Genomic DNA, 26,004 nt, shown 5'->3' with positions numbered 1-26,004 from the left:
TGCCGTGAATCTGATACGAACCTGTGCTACCTCTTTAGCTGGGAGTTTTCCTCCTGATGCTACCAGAACTTTCTGGACATCAAAGCTTCACATAATCAGAGTCAAATTCAACATCATCAGAAAGCTCTAGCTTAGGGAGACACTCAGGTCGAACACATCTGATAATTAAAAACTGATCTCATAGAAGGTGAATGAAGTGAGACGTTATCTTGGCACATTATCAGGCTGTAAATTATTGCTTCATTAATTCAGGCCACAGGCTAATGAAAACAGGTTTCACAAAAGCATGTAACACAGTACTGAGTACATTCGTATGAATCTGCTTATGAGTGTGTTTTGATGTGATCTGTTGCAGTACAGAACAAGTCCAACATCTCTGCATTGGACACATTAACAACAAATCTGCCAATAATCCCAGCTGATAATAATACAGACATTTTTCCTTAATAAATCCAAAAATTAAAAACCATATATGGACACTTAGGTTTGAAACGGTTTGATTAGACATCAGTAATGTAAATGATGATGCATGGAACAAATTAATGCCTTACGTACATCTCCATGCTAGAAAAATGCAATGATTCCCTTCCCTCATTGATCTTATTTAGGTGCCTTTCAAGCACAAGGGAGAAGAATAAAGCATGCATTTTTAAGTCTACTTCAACAAGGTCATTTCATCTGCAAGGTCATTGCAGATGAATAAACTCTACAAAAAATAGCTTTCCATCCCTGTTCCAAAAATACCCATTATGACACCTACTGTATAACATCAACTTACCTATCCTCCTTTGAAGCATCAATTCCCCTGATAACTGTTGATGTTTCTGGAAGCCCTTCATAAATGCAGATCTTAAAGAAGATCCCAAAACCCTGCTGCCAGAAAAAAATTATGAATTTTATTGTATTTTTGAGGATAGACTTCTTAAGCTGGCTGGAGAATAGACTAATAAATGTGAGAAACATTTCTTCCTCTGTGATCACCCTGAGAGTTACACATCCATGGAAAAGTCAGATAGGAACCTGGGCTTCTTCCAGCACTTAAAACCCTGTGAGGTTTGCAACTTTAAATCTGGATTTACCCTGATCACAGACTAAATGTTCTCAGAGGATGTCAATGGAGAATCCTGGAAAAACCACTATCATAGTGAGTTAAAGTGTACACTAAAAAGCCCTGGCCATCCAAAATGAACCATCAATATTACTAAGCCAGGCCATTCTACAGGTCACTTGCATGTTCAGGTACTGTATAGACTAGTAGCAATGATTTTTATTCACTAAGATAAATTTCATAAAATGACAGGGATATTTGTAAGACAGCAGGTATGTGTTTGAAGAGGCTGAAAAGTTTTAATTGTTTCAGGTGGTTCATTGGGAATTCTGTTACATTTTAATCAAGACAAAATAATCGCCTGAAAAATATATCAGCAATTAGACATATAACTTGTAGGCAATGTGTGAAGGACAACCTGTCAATATGTACTTTCTTGATTTATGGAACATTCGTGTATTATAGAACACTACTGGCCAGCAAGGTGTGCTATATTATTGTGCACAACTCATTTAGTTTAATGTTTGTCTACTGATTTTTTTTTTATAACACTTAAGTGACCCAACAAATCAGGAAGTAAATATCTTTTTAAGTTAAACATTTTACAAACAAACTACTTTCACATTAATTTTAATGCAATTCAAGTATGAACCCTTTTGCATTTGGAATTAGCATGTACATTCTCTCTCTCTCTCTCTCTCTCTCTCTCTCTCTCTCTCTCTCTCTCTCTCTCTCTCTCTCTCTCTCTCTCTGTGTGTGTGTGTGTGTGTGTGCGTGCACATTTGTGTTTATGGCGTATATAAGAATCACTGCTGGCTCAAACCTACTTGACATGAACCCTTACTCAGCAGGATTTATAAAATCTTTGCAAAAAATCTCAAAATGTTTTTGAGCACCAACAACTTCTTGTTTTATTGCAGTTTATTCAGTTAGATGCACAATGAAGAGCATTTACAAAATCTCTGGCCCAAACAATTTCTCAGATGAATTCATTCCATTTGTTTGGCATTGTGTAAAGTGTTTTTCACAAGTACTTGCTCAGTAACTAATGTGCTTTGTGCTAATGCTATATTGCGTGCAGTTCTGAAGCACATTGTCTAATGTGATAAACTCTGAGAGCATGAGAACTGACCACTTTTTCCTGCGTGAGATAGTGCAGAACCTCTATTATGTCATATCATAGTGCTTATAATGGTTTGGGATTTAGATGTGACCCACACCTCATTCAGTTTGCAGCTGGAATTTAGTAATTGCAATGCACCTGCAAAAGAATATAAGTCATAATAATCCTCTTTTCATCCAAAGTCACATGAATAGAAAGACTTTGACCAGCCTCTAGCTGTACTGATTACTACTTCCTGTCAATCCTCACATGCTAGCACAGCCCAGAGTAGGTATGGCCTAAAACAAGAGATTTGATGAGGGGAACAGTGATCAGAGATGTAAGCAAGACAACTGTGAACTGAGTTTCTGACAGTTCCTCAACCTTAACCTACATAACTCCAGTTCATAATTGGACTTAACTAGGGATATGCATGTGATGCATACTTTTCAAACACTCTTTCACAGTTAAATTTATTAAACCTCTCTTTGATGTTGTCAGAGACTGGGACTATTCCCTGCCTGAGCACTGAGGGGCGCTGACAGGTGCATTGTTATCATGTGATTATGTACTGTTGCGTTTATGTTTGCTGTTGTGTATTGTTGTGTTTATATTTTGTTTCCATGTTTTAAGAAGCTTTGTTTTTTTCATAGCTATGTCATGTAGATTCTAAGTGTTCTTGTTTTGGTTTATGTTGTTTAAGTCTTTTTTATTTATTTATTTTTTTTATGATTTCTTCTAATAAACAACGTTTTTTTTATCGCAGCATCTGGCTCTGTTAAATTTACGACACACCATCAACAACGTGACAGATGTTTTAACTAATTTATTTGGTTCTTTTACACAAACTAGTGCTTTAACTAATTTTAAACTAATTTAAAGCACTGCAAGAGTTACTAAAGATGCAATGGCAACAACACACATACTGTACACACACAGACACACACACAAAACAATAATTACACTACCTGTCAGTGCTCAATATGGAAGTTTGCATATAATCTAACACTTTCATTTAACTTCTATCATCAACTTTTTTATTTAAGGATTTTCTACATTACCCACAATGCCACTAGTAATGCTAGTTGGTTTTAACCCTTTCATTAACAACTTTGCTTTAGTACTTTCATCTGTCCTGCTCTGTTTGATTTGTAAACTCTCATTTCTGCATCGTCAAGGGCAAGAGCAAGTCTGTCTTCCGGTTTGGATTGTTTGCTCCTATCTCCATTAAATTACAATTATATCCTGCATATGGATTCCACCACCTCCTCATTACACTGTAAAACAAGTTATCACTTATAGCAGCTATGTACAGTAATAAGTTACAGTCGTTTCCTCACAAGTTAATAAAAAGTACAACATTTCCATTTTTTTAAATTCCTTATGGAAAACTGAGCCCACACTGTTATTATTACACACACTGGCCTGACCATACTGTATTTCAATAGACACACACACACACACACTGACCTGACCATATTACACGAGCCTCAAAATTCTATAGACGTTAATATACGTAGCGGCATCTGTTCTGACACTGGAGACTCCTTCCATAAATCAGAAATGTTAAATAAAAGTCTACACTTAAATGATTGCATGTTTTCATTGTTAAAAAATTCATTGTTTGTTATTAGTTTCGATTATGTGGATGTGAATTAGCTGTAACTATAGAAACGATAAAGTGTTAGAACAAATATGTTATTAAATCAAACTGTGATTCGAAGTACAGTCAAATTTAGCCGATTTTAATAGCTGTATCAATGACTTCATTGCTATTAATGTGATATGTTTTTCCTGTCAGGAAGCCAAATCACCTACAGAAATGTTTGTTTGTTGGCCTCCTTCCATCTGAAATCCAGCTAGATACGTGCCAGCAGATGAGCTCGCAGAACCAATACACACAGGTGCAGATGCTGCCTTTGTCTCTTCTCAGTGCTCATTACCTGCTGGGGCTTTGTATTATTAATAGCACTTTTACACAAAATAACAAAACCTTTTTTCTGCCTCATTATTTTAGCCTGATTATAACATTCTATGAAGCTAAAAACAACAAAAGTTCTGCTCTTAATCCATGCAGTTTATTTCAGCCTAGGATCTTTTGTTATGTGGGTTCTGATCATTTACATCATGAAGATCACCAATTAAACACTTGTTTGTTGTTAAACTTTGATTTTTGGGATTAACCTTCGAAGACTTGGGAGTTTAGCATTCTGGTGTAATTCTGCTTTATAGCACAGGAATATAGTTACATGGAATCAAGTGTTTTTCAAGAATTTCAAGAAATTATGGCAGATTGCTTGATTTTGAGTTTGCTTCAATTTGGTAGCCAGCGATTTACACTGAACTACATATTAGAGAAAGAATCATCAGCTAGCTTAAGTAAAACTAGCTACATAACCAGATAACTAGCTAGCCAATTGTTTCTTTTTCACTATAGCTATATTTTGTCATTTATCTTAAATAAACGTTGTACATTTAGCAAAAAGTACTGCAACTGTTGTTGCCAAAATCAGTTTACTTCAGAATTTATATTCTGAGCTGATTTTAAACAGAAAATGCATTACAAGAAAGTTACAAAAATGTCAAGAAAACAAAAAATGCATTCTGATATGTCTGATATTAAAAAAATATGAAATCATCTAAAACAGATCAAGATTATCTCTGCTACCGTGAATTTCGATGGTAGGTTGGAGAAAAAGGGAAACTAGTCACTGAAAAAGAAAACAGATCAGAACTGACTTATCGTCATAGATCAAGACATTACTGGCAGCTGTATTGCTACACCAGAATTTGTTTCACAAACTTTTTTGCTCACAGCAGTTAGAGTTAATCTTTCTAGAGCTTGTGTAGCAGCTGAGGGTTAAAACCCCAGTTCAGGACAGGGTGATGATACACATACTCCTCCGCCTACAGGCTTGACCCTCTGCCCAGAACCCACACATTCGCTACAGTGCAACACTTCACAAAGATCAGATGTACAGTATATCTCCAGAATCATAGCCTATAGCCATCACCATAAAAAGACAGAGATCTACGGCACACTGTGTAATATCTCATATCTGTAACATTGCTTCACTGGCTAACGAAATGTATTGCTTCTCATTATAAATAGACTAAAAGAAACTGGTAAACATAATCAAATATAATCTAAATAATTTCAGGTGCAATTTTGGGGCAATGGTTACTCTAACAGTTAAGTCTCTGTGTTGTTGATCAGAGGATTAGGGTTCAAGCCACAGTACTGTCAAGCTGGCACTGTTGGGATATTGTATTTCACTGTGCTGTAATGTATATGTGACAAAATAGAAAGGCTTCTTTTTATTCTATTCTTATATATCGGCCTGAAGTCAAAATTTCCATTTTCTGAATACTGCAGGCATCACCTTTATGGGCCACCAGGCCAACACACTGTCACATTTGCTATTATTTCTAAGCTAAAATTATATATATATATATATATATATATATATATATATATATATATATATATATATATATATATATATTTATGACTGTACTTATGGGATAATTCAAAGCTAAAGCTGTTTCCTTTTAAACATGTCATTCCAAGCAGCAGTTCTTCTCATCAGATTTATTCTTGTTGTGGGAGATCTAGTGATACCTGGCACATTTTTCCACACTGCTTTCTGCTTTGCTTTTTAATGTGTTGCTCTGTATTTATACTTTACTGAACCACTGATGTCCATCTGAGGAGCATTGTCTGTATGCTGTGATCAAAATGTATATGCAGGATGCTGAGAACTTCACAGTGTATCTTGGAATTATGTAGTTGATACTGTGCAGCATGCTGTTTTAATATTTCACGTGTCCATTGTGTTTTGTGATTCTCAGTTTTTTTCTAAGAAGATCCTAATCAGTTTAAGACTGGATGTAAGCAATGTTGGAAATTAGATCTCAGAAGAGAGAAGAGGGCTCATATCCACTGACGTGATTTCAGCAAACAGGAAGTTTGTTGATTTGAGGAATTCTCTAATTCCTGATGGGGAGAAAGGGATATTAAGGCTGGACTGAAGTGATATAGTCATAGCAGTGAAGGAGGAGCCTGAGAGCCACAACAACCCAGGCATGCCTATCTCTCAGAGCATAGAGAGAAGAACCAGAGAGAGTCAGAGAGAAATAGAAGTCTTTGGCATTGACAGAAGACACGAGCTGACAGAGCAAAAGGCAGAGACATACAAGAGAAAAGAATGTTTCCTTTTACAAGTCTGCCTGTGTTTATTTGTATCTGAATTAAGTGTCAGTGGTGCAGTTCATGTTCAGCATTATGTCACATTGGTGGTACTTGCTTTTTGTGACTCGTTGGGTTCAGGTAGCTCTCAGTTTGAATGCTGGGAGTCCACATTACCGCCACCTTCATAGGAACTGCTACACCTGCTTCAGTGGATACCACACGGGATATGTGGGGACAGGTGAGTGTTGTTTATAGTATTTTTGCTAAACTTTTGCCATGTTTGTCTGTGATTTGGCTGTGGAAAAATATTAAACATCTGTCACTCAATCTGGCACTAAATCAACTATAAAGGACTCGAAAAGTTTTGTTTGGGAACAGATAAGAGATCATTTAGGATTTGTCATATTCTCAAAAAAGGCATATTCATGAATAATTTAAGTTATATATATATATATATATATATATATATATATATATATGACTGAAATTCTATTATTCTCATTACAGACCTTTGGCAATATTTGCTGTACACGTACAAAATTTATATATTCAAATAACTTAATAAATACTTATAGTTACTTAAAATAACTTTAGTTGTTTAAAGTAGTATACTTGTATAAGCAAGAAATAATAGCATTGTAATAACTGTATAATATACACAAATAATAGCATTGTGTATAAATGTGCAGATAAAAAAGATATTTTGCACAATTTCTAGCCTTAATATTAAAGATGATTAGGAAACTACTAAATAAACTATGTATCCATTAGCTATTTTGTTCCTGACTGTAACCATTATACTGTTTCCAAGTTGTATTACCGAAGGAAAATATATGAACCTTTTTTATTTATATTTCATAGCTTTCTAAAACATGTATTTCTAATACATTACAAGCAGACCAAGATCAATATAACAATATTATATTTTGTTTCTAGATAAGTGCTGGCAAAATTGTAAACAATCTCCACTTATGAAGAGGTTTTAATTATTAAGTAAGTAAAAAAAAAATACTGGAGGTCACAAAATATCCAGGAGCTGGAAAAATGACTCTAAACAACATTGCAAAAATGTATAAATGTATAAATTATGCTAAGACTTTCTCCTATTTGTGAAAGTAAAAAATGACTGCACGTAACCAGTTAACATGCTTCCTGATTAGCTTTATGTAACATAAAAGAATGATAAAGAATGTGATAGACGTCATTAGCATTTCTAATCATACCTAAGGGTTTAAAAGTAATGGTGGAATAATAAATGAACCCTGACACATGGAGAAAGACATGGCACAGTTTGCATGAGTGCTTAGATGTCCTCAGCCAACTCTCAGATGCTCTGATTCACAGCCAGTTAAACAAGCATATGCCTGTACTGCATATTTATTCTGTGAGCCAATTTAATTTGATTTTATTTAATGGTAAAAGAATTAGTATTATAAGTCTGAATTTTTGTAAATAGAAATGGAATTGCTAAAATAGAAATGGCACCTCTATTGGTATAATAGCAGGTGATAAATTACTAAAAATCTATCAGAATACGATTGATCAGTTTAGCTAAGTGGTGATTTAATGCAAAGGATTTGACTGTCTAGGTGTTTGGCCTCCAAGGATATATGGCTGTGAGATAAGAAACTTCAGAAAATGTGTATTTGATTAAAAGGAGACTGACTGGCATGATCAGTTTGCAGCAGTTGCGGTTTCCTTTCATCTGTCAGCAGCTGGATCTGCAGCCTCACTTTCTGATTTGTTATTTTCCCTTATATTTTACTTCACAAATGTGGTAGACAGACTAAGATTTTGGCAGTCTGTACTTTTTTCTAGTCCTTATTTATAATCCTTATTTCTCACAAACTTAAATAAAAACACCTTCTGGCCAGACCAAAAAATACCCCATTATATAAGTCCACTAAAACTAAAGTGACTTAAAATGATATTTTGATATAGTTTGAAATGATATAGTTTATTTGTATTGACAAATAAACATAACCAACAGAAGCCATTAGAGAAATATTAGATTTTTCTACTCTAGATGCAACCACAGCTTGAGGCTATTGGCTGTCTATCGAGCTTTGTATAAATATGAGTAGTTTGCAGGTAGTTTAAAGTTAAATCATGGAAAGTGCAGTGAGTTGCAATAACTTTGGGTGTATACATCTCTAGCCTTAGTGCAGCAGTTTCTGCACACAATAATTGGATTGTTAGCATCATAAATTCTCAGGATGCCAAAATGTTCCCATCTACCAAACGTTAAAGATCTTATCTGTTTTCTTGTGAAAAACATTGTGCAGCCTCTCCTTAGATAAAGAGGAATCTGTGGGCTTCATTAAGTTAAATATTTATTACACCTCATCTAATATAAGTAGTCATAATTCTATGACGATTAGCCTGGAAGCAGCAACGTGACATCAATATTGCTGTATCCTCCTTCTGAGAAATGACGCTCAAGACACATGCAATTTTATTACAGGATATAACCACAGTTAATTCCCCATCCATGGACATGTTCCTACTTAGTGTCATATGAATTGCAAATCAAGTATACAAGAGTAAATGCTTCCAGGCCACATATAGCCTCTAACCTATGTCTCATAGTCAATTCATTCATTTTCAGTCTCAGGAGAAACACCATCATTTGTTTATTTCTTCCTCGTGTTGTAAATGGACTGGGGTCTTTCCTCTTGGCGTGCACCACTCTGCTGCTGTGGAATTTTTCAGCCTCATATCAGCTTCTGGCTCTGGGCCACTGTAATTAAGATTCCTCTTGGATCTCCTGGACAGGAGACATTTCTCTTTAGAAATTGTAGTTTTCTTAGGGACTTCTGTGGTGGCTCCTAACCCCTGAACTCATAACCAGCACGTTGCAAGTATCAGTCTGTTAGATTTCATTTATAATCATATTTATTACGGTGAGTTGTACTTTACAGCAGCACAGATGGTAGTTAACAATTTTCCTGGAAAGTAATGCACAATAATATATGCTTTGTTTGCTTTTTTCATAGAAATGTATAGGAAGAAATGTGATGTGATCCTTCAGTGCAATAGCTTGTATAATTAATTACCTGAGGCAGTCTTTGGAATGAACACTCAAATTTGCTTCTGCTTGGCTAAACATTTATTATTTAAAATCACTGGCATTAATTAGTAAATTACAGTGTAATAAACACAGAAGTATGACACTTTGCCATTACACACCTCATAAGTTTGATACTGGTTACTGTTTGTGTAGAGATTCACATACTCTACATACAGTTTTTATATCTGGGGTTTTCTCTGGGTTTCCTGGTTTCCTCCAGCCTAAAAACATTGTAGGGCTGATAGGTAGATTGGCTATTTTACATTTCCCCTAGGTGTAAATGAGTGTGTAAATAAACATGTGCATGGTGCCTTACAATGGATTGGCAACCCACCCAGGCTGTATTCTTTCCTCGTGATGGTTGCTCTTGGCATAGGGTCTGGACTCACTTGGAGTTTTGACTATGAACGTGTTTGATGAAGATGTAGAAATGAATATAATAAACTAGATCAAAAATATAAGCCAGAAATTTAAACATCACAGACGATAATTAGCTTAAGAGATGAGGGTTAATTCTTTTAATATTAACTTCTGCCTTATTTCTTCTTATTCACATAACATGCTTGATGTTACATAACATAATGATATTTTGAGGAGACATTAAGGATCCTGTTTAAACATTACTGTAATCTCTTATTAGTAAATGATCTATAAACATGATATTCCATGCTCTTAATTGCAATATAATTTGAAGGCCAGTCACACTGTCAAATCACAGTCGAATAATTTGCTTAATGACTGCATGTTTTTAAAGTGACATTGAAGCACTGATGTCTAGTGAATATTTGCTTGACCATTCTCTTTGGTCAGGAAATGGGATATTGAACAGGGTAGATGAATGATTAATTGATAAACACATGTTATGTATATTATACTGAACACAATCCTTCCTATAAGGTTCCTCTAATTGTCCTTCAGTATTATCTACATATTAGTGTCCCATAGGCTATGATGCAAGATCATTTCAAATTTCTTCAGAACAATTATAAATGGTTTAATTTGAGTTAGTTTAAATTGATGATGATTGCCAGCACATTTTTTTAAAATTGTCCGTCCTTCCTTCCTTCACACCATTTAACCTCTAATTGAGACAAATTTGTAAGCTGTGCTGCAACGCTCAAGTCCAGACCTCCACTAGAAGAAAAATGCAATAGATTCCAAGTACAGACACTCATAATGATCAGAAACCTTCCCCTGAAAAACTTTTATGTAACTTTCCAAGGATTACCCTGGAGTCGGTTAACAGAAAGTACTGTATGTATTTAAAATGTGTTACAAATCACTTTTATAAGGTTGCGGTCTATGTATAGTATTATATATTGTATTCTATCATATATCTATTATATATAAGTACAGCTTTGGATATATATATATGCTATATATATATATATATATATATATATATATATATATATATATATATATATATATATACACACATTTTAAAATAGTAAATATAAATAATAAACTGCATCTTCTTTACATGGGATTACAAATATAGAGATCTTATCAAGCCTAACATTAAATCTATGGTGTAGCATAATATTATACATAAATATTTCAATAATTATAAGCAAACCGTTATAAGATTCTATTACCCACGTTTCCCACAATTTTCCCCTCAAGGGTTCTTTGGTTCTTAGGTTCTTAAAGGGAAGTCTGCTTTTGTGCTTTTGATCCTACTGTATACATATTATTATTACATTTCTTTATTTTCCTCTAGCGGGCAAATCAAAGAAATCATAAGTATCTGAAAACTATTGTGTATATAATAATATATTAAAAATAATTTATAATAATGCTCTTTTTAGTAGATATTTAAACTTTGGTATGGTGCACAAAACTCTCAGGCTGACAAAGTTAGCTCTATGGACTAATTCTGACACTCGTCCAACTCTATTTCAATGAGTGTGCTTCATCTCTGCTTCTTTTTGAGATGAGACCACCAGGCCTCTATGAACACCATCCAGGAACCAGAACTTAGCACCCCCACCCACCTTTTTTAAAAAATGATCTTCAGTGGGAATATGATTTATTTATAACAGCTACTCAGGTGTTACTTGAAACCATTCTCTACTGTGGTTTCTGTACTATTGCCTAGAAGCAACACAAGGTAATCCAAACAAAGGTTATTTTCCTCACCAGACAGAGGCATTAGTCATATGCAGGATATAAATTTGACATTTTGATCATTGTGTCATTGTACACTATATGCTGTAGCGATGTGCAGAAAACACTGTTCTTGAATAACAGTGGTCCGATTGTGTTGTAGATTTGGTGATAAATTAGAGTAGCCAGGACAAACTGTAGTTTAGACATTACATAGACATGTAACTACTGAGAGAAATAGAATTACAGCATGCACTAATTATAGGTTTCGCTTTAGTAACACTCAAACCAGACATTTTGAAATATGCCCTAGAGTTCAGTCAAGAGTTTATAGTGTTTTCCAATGGTGCATTAAGGAATCCACTAACCTGTTTGCTTATAGTTTAGTATTTCAGCAGGGGCTTAGTTTGGCAGTGTTCATTTTGGAGCCTTTTAGAAACTACAGCTATTAAGGGGTTGTTCTTTTAAACAATAGGTGTGCATGTGTTTTACCCTGGAAATAACTTGTTAATTTGAGCCATACAAAGTGCAGAGATCAGAGATCTGATAGATTCATGTTTTTTTTTTTGTAGAATCTGAAACAAAAACTTTACAGTATTTATCCAGTTAATATGGTTTGAGCTCACCCAAGACATAATTAGATATATGATCAAGTGTTTGATTGCTTTCCTAATTGTTTATCTGCAGATGTGAATGAGTGTCAGGTCCATAACGGAGGCTGCCAGCACAGATGCGTGAACACCAGAGGCTCCTATTATTGCGAGTGCAACCCAGGCTTCCGTGTACACATCGATGGACGATCTTGTATCGGTGAGTGAGGCACAGGGTTCACAAGAGGCTAGTATCACAAATGACAGACTAGTGACTGGCCTTGGCTTGAACTTCTGGACTCTGTCACCGCTATCCACAATCCAAAGACTGATTACTTCAAAGCCAGTATAGGACTCCAGCTTCAGTTTTGTGTATGAGAAGAAATGAAAGCACTATTTGTTTTCATATCAACTGAATGTTACCTACTGTTCTGTACTGTACAGCCTTTGTTGTAGTCTACTCGGAGCAGTGAGCAGTGAAGTTAAGCAGTGTTTCATTGCATATATTTTATTTGTTCCTCAGCCATCTTCTGTTCTGCCTTTGATGAAGATGGTGTCAGACGAACAGTTTGTTCTGAGTTAACACAATGCCCCACATAATGACCAAAACTGATTCATCATCCATCATTTTAGATTTAGACCGCCACTATTTTGGTCAGATTCAGGCTGTGCCACACAGGGAGTTATGGCTTAACTTCGGATGTTCCTAAACATAGCATAAAGGCCTTTCTTCAGAAACTAAGAGGGATTCTTACTCATGTGCATTTAATTACACAATAAACCTCCTTCATTGACATATTTAGTTATGGAGGATTTTTATGACTTTCTGAAGTAATTCTGAAGATGAAGATGTGGTTTACAACTTTAGTCATGACATTCTCTCAAGGCTCACCAAGTTGTTTGCTATTACTGTAAAGCAACTGTCATTTGCGTAAGTGAAAATTTGGCATTCATTTTTGAGAAAAGTTGAGCGATGGCCTGATAAATCCACTGGATTCCATTTGCCAATCATGAATTTTATATCCTGGAAGCAAGGCTCTGTGTTTAAACACTTTAAAAACAATATGCATTCATTCATCTGCTGCTCTGCTATGGATTTGAAGCAGTAGCTGCACTGTGTCTCTGATGATCCTGACTCCTTGACTGGGATGAGATCCTAAGCTATTTCAGTAAACGTGACAAGTCCAGGGCTGAGAGCCCAGGTTCATTCCAAAAGCCAGTTTTACTGAGTGAGTGGGGGAACCAGCTGGGATCAGTTAAACCACAGAAGGATATACTAATTAATCACATACACTTGGCACATTTTGTGTGCATAATGTTTCTTCAAATAATTGGCAAATATTCCTGATGTTTTGTATTAGATATCCATAAAGCTTTTAAAGCTAACAGATAGGTGCTTAATAACTCTGCTGCAAGCCAAATGTTTTCTTCTGCAGAATGAAGTACCACCTTTTACCCTTTAAACCATTCTCCAATCCAAGCTTCTGTTTCTCATTTGAAAAATACCACAAGGTATATCTCCATCCAGCTTTAAAACACTGCCATTATTATTCTCTTTCTTATTTGGATAAAATTTGGATGCATGATGACAGACACAAAGCTCACCTACCTTGTGTGCATAGCAAATGTGAACAGTCTGTAGTATTGCTTTCAATATCACACTTTCTGCATTTTCAGCACTTTGAATTACTTTAATGTCTTGTGTGTTTACCAACCTTTCAGCAGTAACCTTTCTTTGACCCTGTGCTGGCTGTATGATAGCTACCCTACGGCTCCTGGTCAAATTATTCTAGAAAAGCGTTATCCTTACTCCTGGCTCATGCTTACTAACAGGCTACTACAATTAAAATAAACCTCAAAGCTATAAGCCCCAACCTGAAGATCATCATCAAAGGTAAACAAAAAAAAAACGTAATACCAGTTTGTAAGAAAAACAAAACCCTGCAATTACACTTTGTAGGAAAAAACGTGGAGTGCTAAACAGTGAACAGACAATGAGTAGATAGCTGAAGGACAGATCACTGGTACAGGTCATAGATAATTACGAATCATACTGTTGTGATTACAGGAGTGGGTGACACAGGGGTGGACAAAGAGATAAGCTAGTAATGTTCACACTCTGTCTTTACTCACCTTGACTCGACTCTTTTCAGCTTCTGATTAATGGGTTTTAATGGTGCACTGCAGGACAATTTACTGCATTGTTTCACCCTGTTATTAAAGGTTTCAGTTCATTCTCTGTCATAATAGACATACTAAAGAGTACCATTACTTGTCACTGTGCTTTCAAGCAATAAAGGTAGGAAACTGTACCTATGTTTACTGAAGCTGTACCTTTATCTTTTGTGTCGGTATTGTGTCTTTCACATAGAGATAGTATACACAGCACATTCAGCACATTCTCACTGTCTGTGAGTGTACGTGTGTGACCATTGAATATATACTCTAGCACAAAGTTAAATTAACTGTTTTCCGGGAGCTGATTTTTCGGCTCTTTTCAGTTAAAATTCTACTAACATATAGAGTAAAATTTTATTTAAATAAGAATGCATTCATGGTTTAAAAAAAAAGGCTAAAGGTATTTCATGTTATTAATCATATTAGACCACAGTGACTTAAATTTATACACCTTGCTCAGGGGTGCAGGATGGGCAGTTTATTGGACCTTAAATTCAAACTCACAACCTTCTGATTATTAATCCTTAACACCTTAACCACTGAGCTACTCCAAACTAGATCAGTGTTCTCTAAAAATCCTCACAGCATAAAAAATAGTTTTAATGAAGTAAACTGTCACTTTTACCTTCCTCAGTCCAAGATAATGAACTGAGTGCAGGCAAGAAGTAGACCAATTAACACCAAGGGGAGTTGAATCAAGATCCTCAACACCCTTTCAGTGCATGAACACCAAAATATTACACCACCTTAGAGCACCCTTTGTCTAAAAAAAAACCTCCCAAAATCTAACTCTTTCCAAAGTTTATGTCTAACTCCTGAATATTCAACTCCAGAAATTTGCTGATCTTTTTAAAAAAAACATAAATAAAAGACTTAAGTTATGTAACTGGACTATAAAGAACTTTTATGTTAAGGCTTTAAAGTTATATATGCATTTTTATATGTTATATGCACAGATACATACTATAGGTACAAAAAAAATGTATGTTTGAGGGTACAATCACAGCACGTTGTTGACTAGGAATGTGAGCTGGGAAGCCCAAGGACACAACTCTTCTACCTTTTGTATATATATTTTACCTAGGAAAGTATTGATTTAAAATATAAGCTTAGTCCTAATGGTCTAACTATGTGCATTAAATGCGATTTAAAGGTATGTTGCATTTATATTTTATTAAGAGTTGCCACCCTTGTGAAAAGTAATGGTACAAACAGTTTACAAACTTTTTGAGTGTGCTGAATGTCACTAGATCACATTTAATGCTGAGAGGACATACAGTAGGAAACATGAATTTGTACTCCATTAGCAGTATTTTACTAAGGAATCGATAATCCAGTCAATTTGTTTTTGCTAGACTTTGAGAAAATGAACAGAATGCCATCTGTATAGTTCCACAGATATCTAGTTACAGCTGGGGTTAAGATAATGCAACCTTTTAATATTAATGTCAAGATTTGTTGAACATATTTGTCTCATTTGGCTATACAATGTACAGTCCTGTCAGTGTTTATTTGACACCATTCTTACCTAAACAGTTGTGCATTAGTGAATAATGCCTCACTAATGCCTCTGCTTCTCAGCTGTATTCTCCTGTGCCATCAATAATGGAGGCTGTGAACAGGAGTGTGTACAACTCTCTCCTGCCCACTTCCAGTGTCGCTGCAGACAAAACTTCCAGCTTACTGCAGATGGCAAACGCTGCAAATGTAAGTTTCCATCGCTTGTTTTTTTCCTTAACAATTGTTTTCTTTTTCACAATAAGGGGAAAAAACTACAGTATGGTCAACATGCCATTGTGTCTGAGTGTGGCATGTGCTACCAAGCGCTTACCATTAGACAAATACGTAGTAAAATTAATCATAAAATATAAAACATTATTAAATCTATATAAAAATTTAGAAATTAAAAATTACCCATTAACTTAATTTTAGTTAGACTTTATTCTGGTCAAGGCTGTAGTGGATCCAGAGTCTATTCAGGGAACACTAGGCACAAGGCAGGAATAATCCCTAAATGGGTTACTAGACCCTCACATCGCACCATCAGCACAAAAACCACAAATGCACATACTTACAGTTTATAACAGAAAAAGACAATTGATCTAAACCAGTTCACTTCTTGGAATGTTTTTGGGAGTTTGGAGGAAACTAGAGAAACTATGGAAGAGCCATCCTGCATCCCGTGGTAACTGAACCACATGCTCATGCATGATATCCCCTGTAACCCTTACTGTCAGCACAAGTTGCACACAATCAGTTGTGTAAAACCCAGTGAAAGAAAGGGGTCAGAAAAGCTTATATAGTATATCCAGATTAATAAAACAGTGAATATGATCGTCTTCTGTTTACAGTATGGATAGATAACCAGCTTTTTGCTTTGAGAATGAGAGCTAAAATATCCGCTGAAATACTTCGATGTGAAGTATCTAGTCTTCTAGCTATAGGCTGAAGGCTTAATCTGGAAGGCTTTCTGGATGCCTGCCTATAGTCGCTTTCGCACGACTTGATACTGTATTTAATGGTATTGTCTTTAATTGATTCATACTCCTGAACAATGCTAAAGATCCTCATGCATGTAGGACTGATGTCCTATCTTAATTAAAAAAGTTTGTAAAGCTGGCTGGTTAAGTCGAATCTACTGATGACAATGACACAACAATAACAAACTCTCAAGCTGAAGTAACTGATTGAGATGGAAAATAGAGCTTAGTTGGCTCAGTGTGAAGTGCACAAATATTAAATGTGTTAAATTGCTGTGTGCTTTGGCATGCTTTGAAATGGTTGCAATTTCCTCCAAGAAAATATAAATTATTTAGCTTCATCTACTTGGCAAACAAAGGGTCTGCATCCATGTGGCTGCCAAAACGTACTCCCACTTTAGATTCCATTGTTCACCAGTAAACACTACTGTTCTGAATTAGGAGGAGACACGCAGAGTCGATAATGATTGTCCTCCAGAGGAAAAAAACAGTCTGTAAATGATCTAGAAGATGAATGATGAAGTGCTGCAGTAATGAAATCTATTGCACTCTGATGAATAGTGCACAAAAACAACAAGATACAAATAAATATTATGGCATTATTGATTTAGCATTTGATGCTTAATGGAAATTTACACTGCTGGGATCTCCAAAGTGTAAAATATTAATTGCAGATGATTTTCTCAACATCGAAAATGGCTTTAAGTACTAAGCAACAGATAGCATTGTGTTTTTAATATTCAATTCTAAAAGTCATAGTGGACTTGTAGTGAATCTACAATATGATTTTTTAACAGTTCAGTGCATGCATACTGTAATGTATGACTTGATTTATATAAAAAAAAAACTGTTAATTTATACAATTTATTCAAATCAATTCAATTCAAGTTTATTTGTATATCGCTTTTTACAATGGACATTGTCTCAAAGCAGCTTTACAGAGCATAAACATAGAGCAGAAGGTAAACATAAGGAGAAGTATAAAGAATTAATATAATAAAAATTCAAGATATATATAGTTCACAGTATGTATGTATGTATGTATGTATGTATGTATGTATGTATGTATGTATGTATGTATGTATGTATGTATGTATATGTATTTATCCCCAGTGAGCAAGTCTGAGGTGACTCAGGCAGCAGTGGCAAGGAAAAACTCCCTTAAATTCAATCATAAGAATAAATTTGAGTATAGAAAAAGAATGAATGCTAACCCCACCTCTAGCCTTTCTTTCTTCTTTTTTTGATTAACATTTTTAAGTGCTTTTGAATATAGAATTTTTAACTCCAACCAGTTAGATTACCATGAATGGTTATTATTTGATTATTTGTTTATTATTCAAATATCTCCCTCAAACCATATTAATTATAAAGTACAGTGTGTGCAGGACTTTCATGGGTGCTGGAAGTTAAAATAGTGAAATTCAGTGTATCAAGAACTTTTAGGATATTGCTGTGTATGCCTTGTCTTCCTTTAGTAACTTTATTTGACTTCTGAGTATTAGTCATGTGGAAATTCTGTAGGATTATTTGTTCAGTACCTGAATTATAATTTTACACAGTTAACCAGTTGTTTGGAAGTGAGTTTTGGTGAGAACTCTGTTAGCCACAGAGGAAAAGTTTTTTCACATTAAGGAACAAAATGAAGAAATGGTTTACAGTGTAAATATGATGCAGTAAGATCAAAATTTAAATGGATTTGCATATGTCTTATTAAGTTATGGCATATTCACGGCATGTAATAGTGACCTGCTTCTCTTACAGTGAGAAACCCATGCGCTGAGAGGAATGGTGGCTGTATGCACACATGCCGAAATGTAGGTCTCCGTGCCCGGTGTGTCTGCCACACAGGCTACAGCCTGGCTCAGGATCACAAGAACTGTGAAGGTAAATGACTCTGGCATGAATAACTAAACGCTTTTTCCACCCTGTAACTCACTTCACTTACTCTACTGTGGAAGGCTCTTTAATAAGGAACATCCTTTCCTTAATGGATCCTTTTGGGGAAATTTCATTCCCGTGGTTTGGGAACATTTAAAAAGATGGAAATATAGCATTTTATTTGGGAAAGAAAAACAAGGTTGAATGAATGTGAGATGGGTTCCTCTTTTCACCAGGGATAGACAAAATCAGCTAGTAGAGGTTGAAATCCTGTGTCAGAATTACTTTTGGCTTAAAGGTATGTCGAGCACGCCAGTCAGGTGGTAAAAGGAGTACCCTGAGATCAGACTCTGTACAGTGAAACATTCGAGAAGATCTTAGTAAGTGTGATTCTTAAGGTGTTTAGAAACTACATCTGAAATAGATTTGCTAACCTTTTCTAACCTATTCTACACCATTTCAGTAATTCTCATGATTTGACCTGCAAAAACTGGACAATCAGAACTGTTGAATTTTATGTGTTTCAGACATTGATGAATGTGAAACTGGACAGGCTGAATGTGCTCATGATTGCAGAAACAGTCCAGGTTCCTTCTACTGTATCTGTAACCCTGGATACGAACTAGGATCCGATGGCCGAAAGTGCTACCGTGTGTAACCTAGAAAATACTTATGTTTGAAGATCATTGTAGGTGATATGATCTGTATGCTCTCATTGTCTTTTTGGTTCTTGTATACTGTCTTGACAGGCATTGAAATGGAAATAGTTAACAGTTGTGAGTCTGGGAATGGAGGCTGCTCACATCAGTGTCATCACGGAACACTAGGACCTGTCTGTAGCTGTAACCATGGTTACCAACTTGATGAAGACCTCAGGACTTGTTCAGGTGCATATATTGCATATATTAATATATTATGCTACAGTGAGATCAGGTCAACACTTGGCAAGTAGGTACTGTATGTTTAGAAATAACTGTTTTTTTGTTTTTTGTTTGTTTGTTTGTTGTTTTACCATTAAACAACTACTGTATGTAACATTTTAGTTAAACTCTCCGTCTTAGATCTCAAAGTGTATGAATAGGATCCCAAGGAAATTCGTAGCACTCACACAATGAATATCATGAACAGCTCACTACACCCTCAATACATTCTCTACTATGCCATTTCACATTGACCAGTAAATTCATTCATTCATTCATTCATTCATTTTCTACCGCTTATCCGAACTACCTCGGGTCACGGGGAGCCTGTGCGTGTGGGGATCTCAGGCGTCATCGGGCATCAAGGCAGGACACACCCTGGACGGAGTGCCAACCCATCGCAGGGCACACACACACACTCTCATTCACTCACGCAATCACACACACTATGGACAATTTTCCAGAGATGCCAATCAACCTACCATGCATGTCTTTGGACCGGGGGAGGAAACCGGAGTACCCGGAGGAAACCCCCGAGGCACGGGGAGAACATGCAAACTCCACACACACAAGGTGGAGGCGGGAATCGAACCCCAACCCTGGAGGTGTGAGGCGAATGTGCTAACCACTAAGCCACCGTGCCCCCCCACTGACCAGTAAATTATAATTCATTAATTATTAGACCAACTCATTAGTGAGATGACAACAATGCACTATGAACTACAACTAAAACCCATTTAATACATACAATACATTTGGCCCCCAATTGACCCTGAAAAGCAAGAGCATAAACATGAGTGTAAATTTTTAAACTATGTTTGAATTCACCGATGCATAATGTAGTATCAGAACAATTCTAATAGTTTTGCCTAATGTGTATGCAACTGAAATTCCATAGTTTAGCACATTAGGTGAACAAATATCTCCATGCATTATCACGCTGTTTGTTGGTTTACAGGGGGACAGTGCAGCCTACAGTATGTGAAAATCTCATTTTAAATCTCTGATACACAGCTGACAGAAAACTGACTTTTATGGACCTTTTGGAGAGAATTAATCTGGACGACAGACCAACAGAACAGACACATGAATATAATTTACATATATAAACACACATGCACACACACACACACACACACACGGAACAATACAGTGATTTATTAGAAAATACATTCATTCTCTTTCTTCTTGGCCATCTGGATGATGGCAGTGTATATTATTATATTCTACAGAGCTACAGTCTATTATTTTTGGATTGGTAGCTTTCTCTCTGATTTCTGACTCTCTCAGTGTGCTGCTCTTTTCTCTGACTGCAAAAAAGTTTTAGTAAAATTTCTTGACCTGCAGGTTCAACCTGCTGAAAAAAGACACAGTCTTGCTTCATGCGTTGTTTTTGAGCAGATTTACCAGGACTGTTTTTGTATTCCAGACTTGGATGAATGTCTAGAGGAAAGTGCATGCTGTGAACAGGACTGCACCAACTATCCTGGTGGTTATGAATGTTACTGCAGGGCTGGATACAGACTCAGCTCAGATGGATGTGGATGTGATGGTACACAGACTGTTTGTTTATTGCTAAAGATCAGACATGAATCCTTATGCCTTGTTGTATTGAACAGAAAAATGTTTTAATATGTATGTGTGTATATATATATATGTTTTAATGAATTTTGACAGATGTAGATGAGTGTGTGTCTGATAATGGAGGCTGTGAGCATACGTGTCAAAACACAGCTGGGTCTTACCAGTGCTTCTGCCAGCTGGGACACCGCTTGGCTGATGACAGACACTCCTGCATCCGTAGGTTAAGTGTCCTAAATGTGAATGAGAACACTCTGTTATGATATATATATATATATATATATATATATATATATATATATATATATATATATATATATATATATATATATATATAGATCATGTCTCCTTTTTTCATGTTTGTCCAGCTCTGGAGAAGCCAGAAGAAGCACGGTTTGTTGAAGCACTGTCTCGCCATATGGTGGTAGAAAACCCATTTTCAGACATTACCCTGCTGCAGGATTACCCTCAACCTCTCGAGCTTCATGACGATTTTGAAGAGTACACTTTTGGAGAACTGCGGGCAGAGAACACTATTATTGAGAAATTTGGTCAGTCGCTGATAGATTCAAATATGTCTTTTGTCTTTCCATTATTGTTTTCTTGGTAATCAAGCTCTGTTCTTTTAATTCAGAAAATGCTGGTACTGTAAATAAGAAAGTTAGGTGTGTAAGTCAGTGTGTTCTGAAAATTTAAACCACTAAACATACTTTACGGGATATTTACTAATTACCTAATGTGATTCAATGAATGTTGGTTTATTGGTTCTTACCTGAATGGTGTTCTTTTATTACTTTCCAAAATTGTGCAGTGTGTTTGAACAACACATTCGGCTATGACTGTAGTCTAGCCTGTGAAGACTGTTCTAATGGTGGTGTGTGTAATGAAGAGAACAGTGGTTGTGACTGCCCTGATGGCTGGACCGGCATTATCTGCAACCAGAGTGAGTCTGTAGTGAACATATTCTTTGCTTTATAAGGACACACTGCTAGTGTATGACTTGTGTGGTGTTTTTGGCCACCAGCCTGTCCTGAGGGCACTTTTGGCAGAAACTGCTCCTTTACATGCAAGTGTAGGAATGGAGCTATGTGTGACTCTGTAAGGGGGTTTTGCCATTGCCCACCAGGGGTCACTGGAGACATGTGCCAGAATGGTGAGTGTAATATGATGATTGTGTGTTTTTATGTGTATTCTTCACTGTAATGCTTACTTTTCAGCCACCAGCCTCATGGCTTAGCAGTAACTATGGAAATGAATATGTGCAAAGCTTGATTATAACTCTGTGGTCTGTGGCTTGCAGGATGTCCAAAAGGTTTTTATGGCAAGTACTGCAATAAAAAGTGCAATTGTGTAAATAATGGACGTTGCCATCAAACCTATGGTGCCTGTCTATGTGAGCCAGGCCTGTATGGGAGGTTTTGCCATCTCAGTAAGTTTGAGCAGATTGAACTCTAAACTTTCTTAATGATCTTTGCAAAGTTTTTTTTAGTGGCCTTTTGCAATGTTAATGCTTCTTGTATTTTCCAATTATTTCATGTTTAGGATGTCCTAGATGGTCATATGGACCTGGCTGTTCAGCTGAGTGCCAGTGTGTTCAACAAAATACTCTCGAATGCCACAGACATTATGGAACGTGCATGTGTAAACCTGGCTACCAGGGCAAGACATGCAGCAAAGGTTAGCTGGTTTGTTGCTGCTGGTATCATATAATACAAATACAAATCCAAAATACCAAGGTGTAAATATTATCTGTTTTCTCATCTTTGGTTGTCAGAGTGTGAAAGTGGGTACTATGGTCCAGGATGCAAGACAAAATGCCGTTGTCCGCCAGGAACTAGCTGCCATCACATAACCGGAGAGTGTCAGCAACAGTGTCCAGCTGGTTGGCATGGAAAGAACTGTGACCAAGGTGTGAAAGGTCTTTTACTACTGATACTGATATCTTCTGTGCCTAAACACAGCAATAAAAAAAGGTATTTTGACAGTGTTTGAATTAATTATATATTTTATATTCTTCTTCATATTCCTTTGTGGATGTATTACATTATTCTTTCATTTTTTCATTCTGAATTTTATATCCCCTTTTTTCAAATCTGGAAGTGGGGGTTGTGTTTAAAGGCAGTGAACTGAATGTTATAAGAACCCCTGTCTCAGACACTTCTAATGAAGGAGATCCTGTTAACCCTCTGCATAAGCCATCTATGAATATGCATAACTTTCTCCACATACATATTTATCTAACCTTTGTACTTAGGTCACCAACTCTGAATATGGCCCTATGTTTGGATTATTACTCCTCTCAACTCTATCACTACTCATCCTCTCACATATTCTTAATGAAAGTTCCAAAATGGCATAATACAAAGCGTATTATTGGTATTTTTCTTCACTGTAGCAGCTGTCTGGAAGAGTGGAAAATAGGAACTTCTAATGCCGTGGGCTTTCGTCTACAGAGAAATTCTCCAATCTCCAACAGTTTTAGCTACTGTATACAGTCAGCCAAGGTGGTTACGGAAATATTCTTGATCTGGAAGTTGTTAAACAATCAGAGAGCTGCATCTGCCAGCCATTAGGAACAAGAGACTGCAAAAGGAGGCACACCAGGCTTCCAAATTCACACACAGCTCCAAGAAAGACAAATCAAATCAAATTGTATTAGCTCTACTCATTATTTATTGATTTAATATTTTATCTGGGCTCATGATACTTTATTTGGATTTTGAGATGTTTTAACTGCTTTGGATACCATGTGGTCTGCCTAGTGCCAAAAGATAGGACAGGTGCATGGAAGTCTGAACCAAAGCACTGAGTCATTGTTCAAACTTATCTACACTTAGTGATCCTGACTACTGTTGTAAAGTCTGGACATAAGATTACCTACTCACCCAGACCCTCTGTCCTACTGGAGTTAATTTAAGGCAGATTTCTACATTGTTTAGCAATGAACCAAGACAGTCAATCCTAGCAAGTGGCATGGTAATACAGGGGATAGCAGGTTATTGTCTACTACCTGTGCTAAGAGTGGTTCTCTGGTTTCCAGAATAAAACATGTGAGTAGGGAGATAAGCTATGCCAAATTGTCCATAGTTGTGAATTGGTTTGTGAACATGTGCAACTGTCCTTGGTAAATTCTGCTATCTTTGTGTTCTTCCGATCCACAGCCTTAATCCCACTTTAGTCAACACAGAATATCAGGTTAACCTGGATCTTCCAGGATGGACTGAAACGGGAACCATGGTGGGAACCACGGGAACTTTTAGCCCTGACTCTTTGTGATTGCCCTGATACACAGCCCTAAACTTGTGACACTATTCATAACCTTATCTGAAGTCTGCAGAGCCTCAACACACCTATGTTTATGACTACAGCATTATTCTAAATCATGCTCTATTTCAGGGGCACAGATTGATACTATGGTGACAGTAGCAAGAAAAAAATGCCAAACTAGAAACAAAGTTCCTGTTTAAAATGAACCGAAACAGCAGGAATGAAGAAAGACAGCATCAAAGTGTTGCTCTTTACTCACAAGGATAACCAGGTCTGTGCCTATTCTAAAGGCACTGTGTGAAATTTAGTGTGTTTATTTACCAGAATGTCCAGAAGGGAGGTTTGGTGCTGGCTGCTCTGAGCACTGCGATTGTAATGGAGCAGAGTGTGATTCTATATTGGGACGCTGCCACTGTCCAGCAGGAAAGAAGGGAGAACACTGTGGTGAAGGTAAGCAATGGGCCACAATGAACATGAACACATGCAGGAACATATGCAGACCACAATGTAGACTGTGGATAACCAGATAGCATCTGATATCGTATTGAATCTGCATTGCTTGATCAATTGACCTTTACATTACCAGAAACATCCACTTACAATAATACCATTTCACACTTTCACCTGTTTGTTTAAGCTCTAGTCACATTTAAGAGAAAGTCTCCAGGACATACGCATATGCGTATCTGTTTTTAAATATTATTAAACTCTGGCCAAAGATTATAAAATGCATGTCTTCCCAAAGGCCACTTTATTTTTTGAGCTCTTAGTCAGACGCCAGGCTAACACGCAGCTCATCATTCTTAATGAGACAGTTTAAATATGTGTTACTGAGTAGCAGCTCCCAACTGAAATGTAGCAGCAACACCATGTGTAGAATCAGACATTGGGACTATAAATGTGGGAGTGTAGTGTGATGTAGTTCGAGAGAATAATGGAGGTTTAGAAATGTCATGTTTAAACTGCAGGAGCTGCTTAGCTTGGCTCAGATGTCTGGCAGACTCACAGTCTTTTGCTTATATAGTAGCATGCAGCATTGAGACCTGATCTGTGATCCGTTAATAAAAGTTTATCCCAAATACGAAGCAATGGAAGCAGTTTGTCAGCCATGGAAAATGTACTTTAATTGAATTCTTCCCTTCGATATCATAATATATCTATTTTAAATGGAAAATAAGCTCCAGGTCATGAACTACCTTGCTGTATGTCAAATGTGTTGTGTTCCAGAGTGTGAGAAGGGCCGCTGGGGCCTGGCTTGTGCTGAATCATGTCCGGTATGTGAGAATGGAGGGGAGTGTGACAAGCAGAACGGAACTTGTGCGTGTCCACCAGGATACACTGGAAGCCTCTGTCAGGCTGGTAAATGTTGACATAGCTGTAACTTATCTGAACTGGTCACCACTCCTAGGACGTGTATACTTTAGCTTAACTACCATTTCATGACAAATTAGCAGCTGTATGATTTCATGTCAATAACTTATTTTTACAAACTATTTTTGCAGTCTGCCCAAATGGCTGGTTTGGTCTTGGCTGCCAGTTTCAGTGCCCTTGTGAGAACAGCAAACGCTGTGATCCTGTCTCGGGCT

The 26,004-nt window shown here is 36.6% G+C and overlaps 1 protein-coding gene across 5 annotated transcripts in view; it reads left to right on the top strand.

The window, feature by feature from the left end:
• The first annotated feature begins 6,241 nt into the window (after positions 1 to 6,241).
• The window catches only part of megf6a (multiple EGF-like-domains 6a), a 28,340-nt gene continuing 8,577 nt past the window's right edge, over positions 6,242 to 26,004 (top strand). For 2 of the 5 annotated variants that reach the window (XR_009650030.1, XM_060894490.1), the window contains exons 1-17: positions 6,242 to 6,580; positions 12,209 to 12,331; positions 15,871 to 15,996; positions 18,534 to 18,656; positions 19,178 to 19,300; positions 19,400 to 19,537; positions 21,000 to 21,122; positions 21,248 to 21,370; positions 21,520 to 21,702; positions 21,963 to 22,094; positions 22,176 to 22,304; positions 22,452 to 22,580; positions 22,694 to 22,828; positions 22,926 to 23,060; positions 24,743 to 24,868; positions 25,646 to 25,777; positions 25,921 to 26,004. The exon at positions 25,921 to 26,004 is cut by the window's right edge and continues 45 nt beyond it. Coding sequence is in view for 4 of the 5 variants with exons in the window: in XM_060894490.1 (XP_060750473.1) it covers positions 6,424 to 6,580; positions 12,209 to 12,331; positions 15,871 to 15,996; positions 18,534 to 18,656; positions 19,178 to 19,300; positions 19,400 to 19,537; positions 21,000 to 21,122; positions 21,248 to 21,370; positions 21,520 to 21,702; positions 21,963 to 22,094; positions 22,176 to 22,304; positions 22,452 to 22,580; positions 22,694 to 22,828; positions 22,926 to 23,060; positions 24,743 to 24,868; positions 25,646 to 25,777; positions 25,921 to 26,004 (2,221 nt within the window). In the remaining variant the exon portion in view is untranslated. The remainder of the gene's footprint in view (positions 6,581 to 12,208; positions 12,332 to 15,870; positions 15,997 to 18,533; positions 18,657 to 19,177; positions 19,301 to 19,399; positions 19,538 to 20,999; positions 21,123 to 21,247; positions 21,371 to 21,519; positions 21,703 to 21,962; positions 22,095 to 22,175; positions 22,305 to 22,451; positions 22,581 to 22,693; positions 22,829 to 22,925; positions 23,061 to 24,742; positions 24,869 to 25,645; positions 25,778 to 25,920) is intronic. The other 3 variants (XM_060894491.1, XM_060894492.1, XM_060894494.1) reach the window with 3 other exon arrangements.

Source organism: Tachysurus vachellii, chromosome 19 (genome assembly GCF_030014155.1).
Source record: "Tachysurus vachellii isolate PV-2020 chromosome 19, HZAU_Pvac_v1, whole genome shotgun sequence".
In the NCBI taxonomy this organism is placed as follows: domain Eukaryota; kingdom Metazoa; phylum Chordata; class Actinopteri; order Siluriformes; family Bagridae; genus Tachysurus; species Tachysurus vachellii.
The sequence above is the reverse complement of the archived record's forward strand: the minus strand, read 5'-3'. Positions and strand labels throughout refer to the sequence as shown.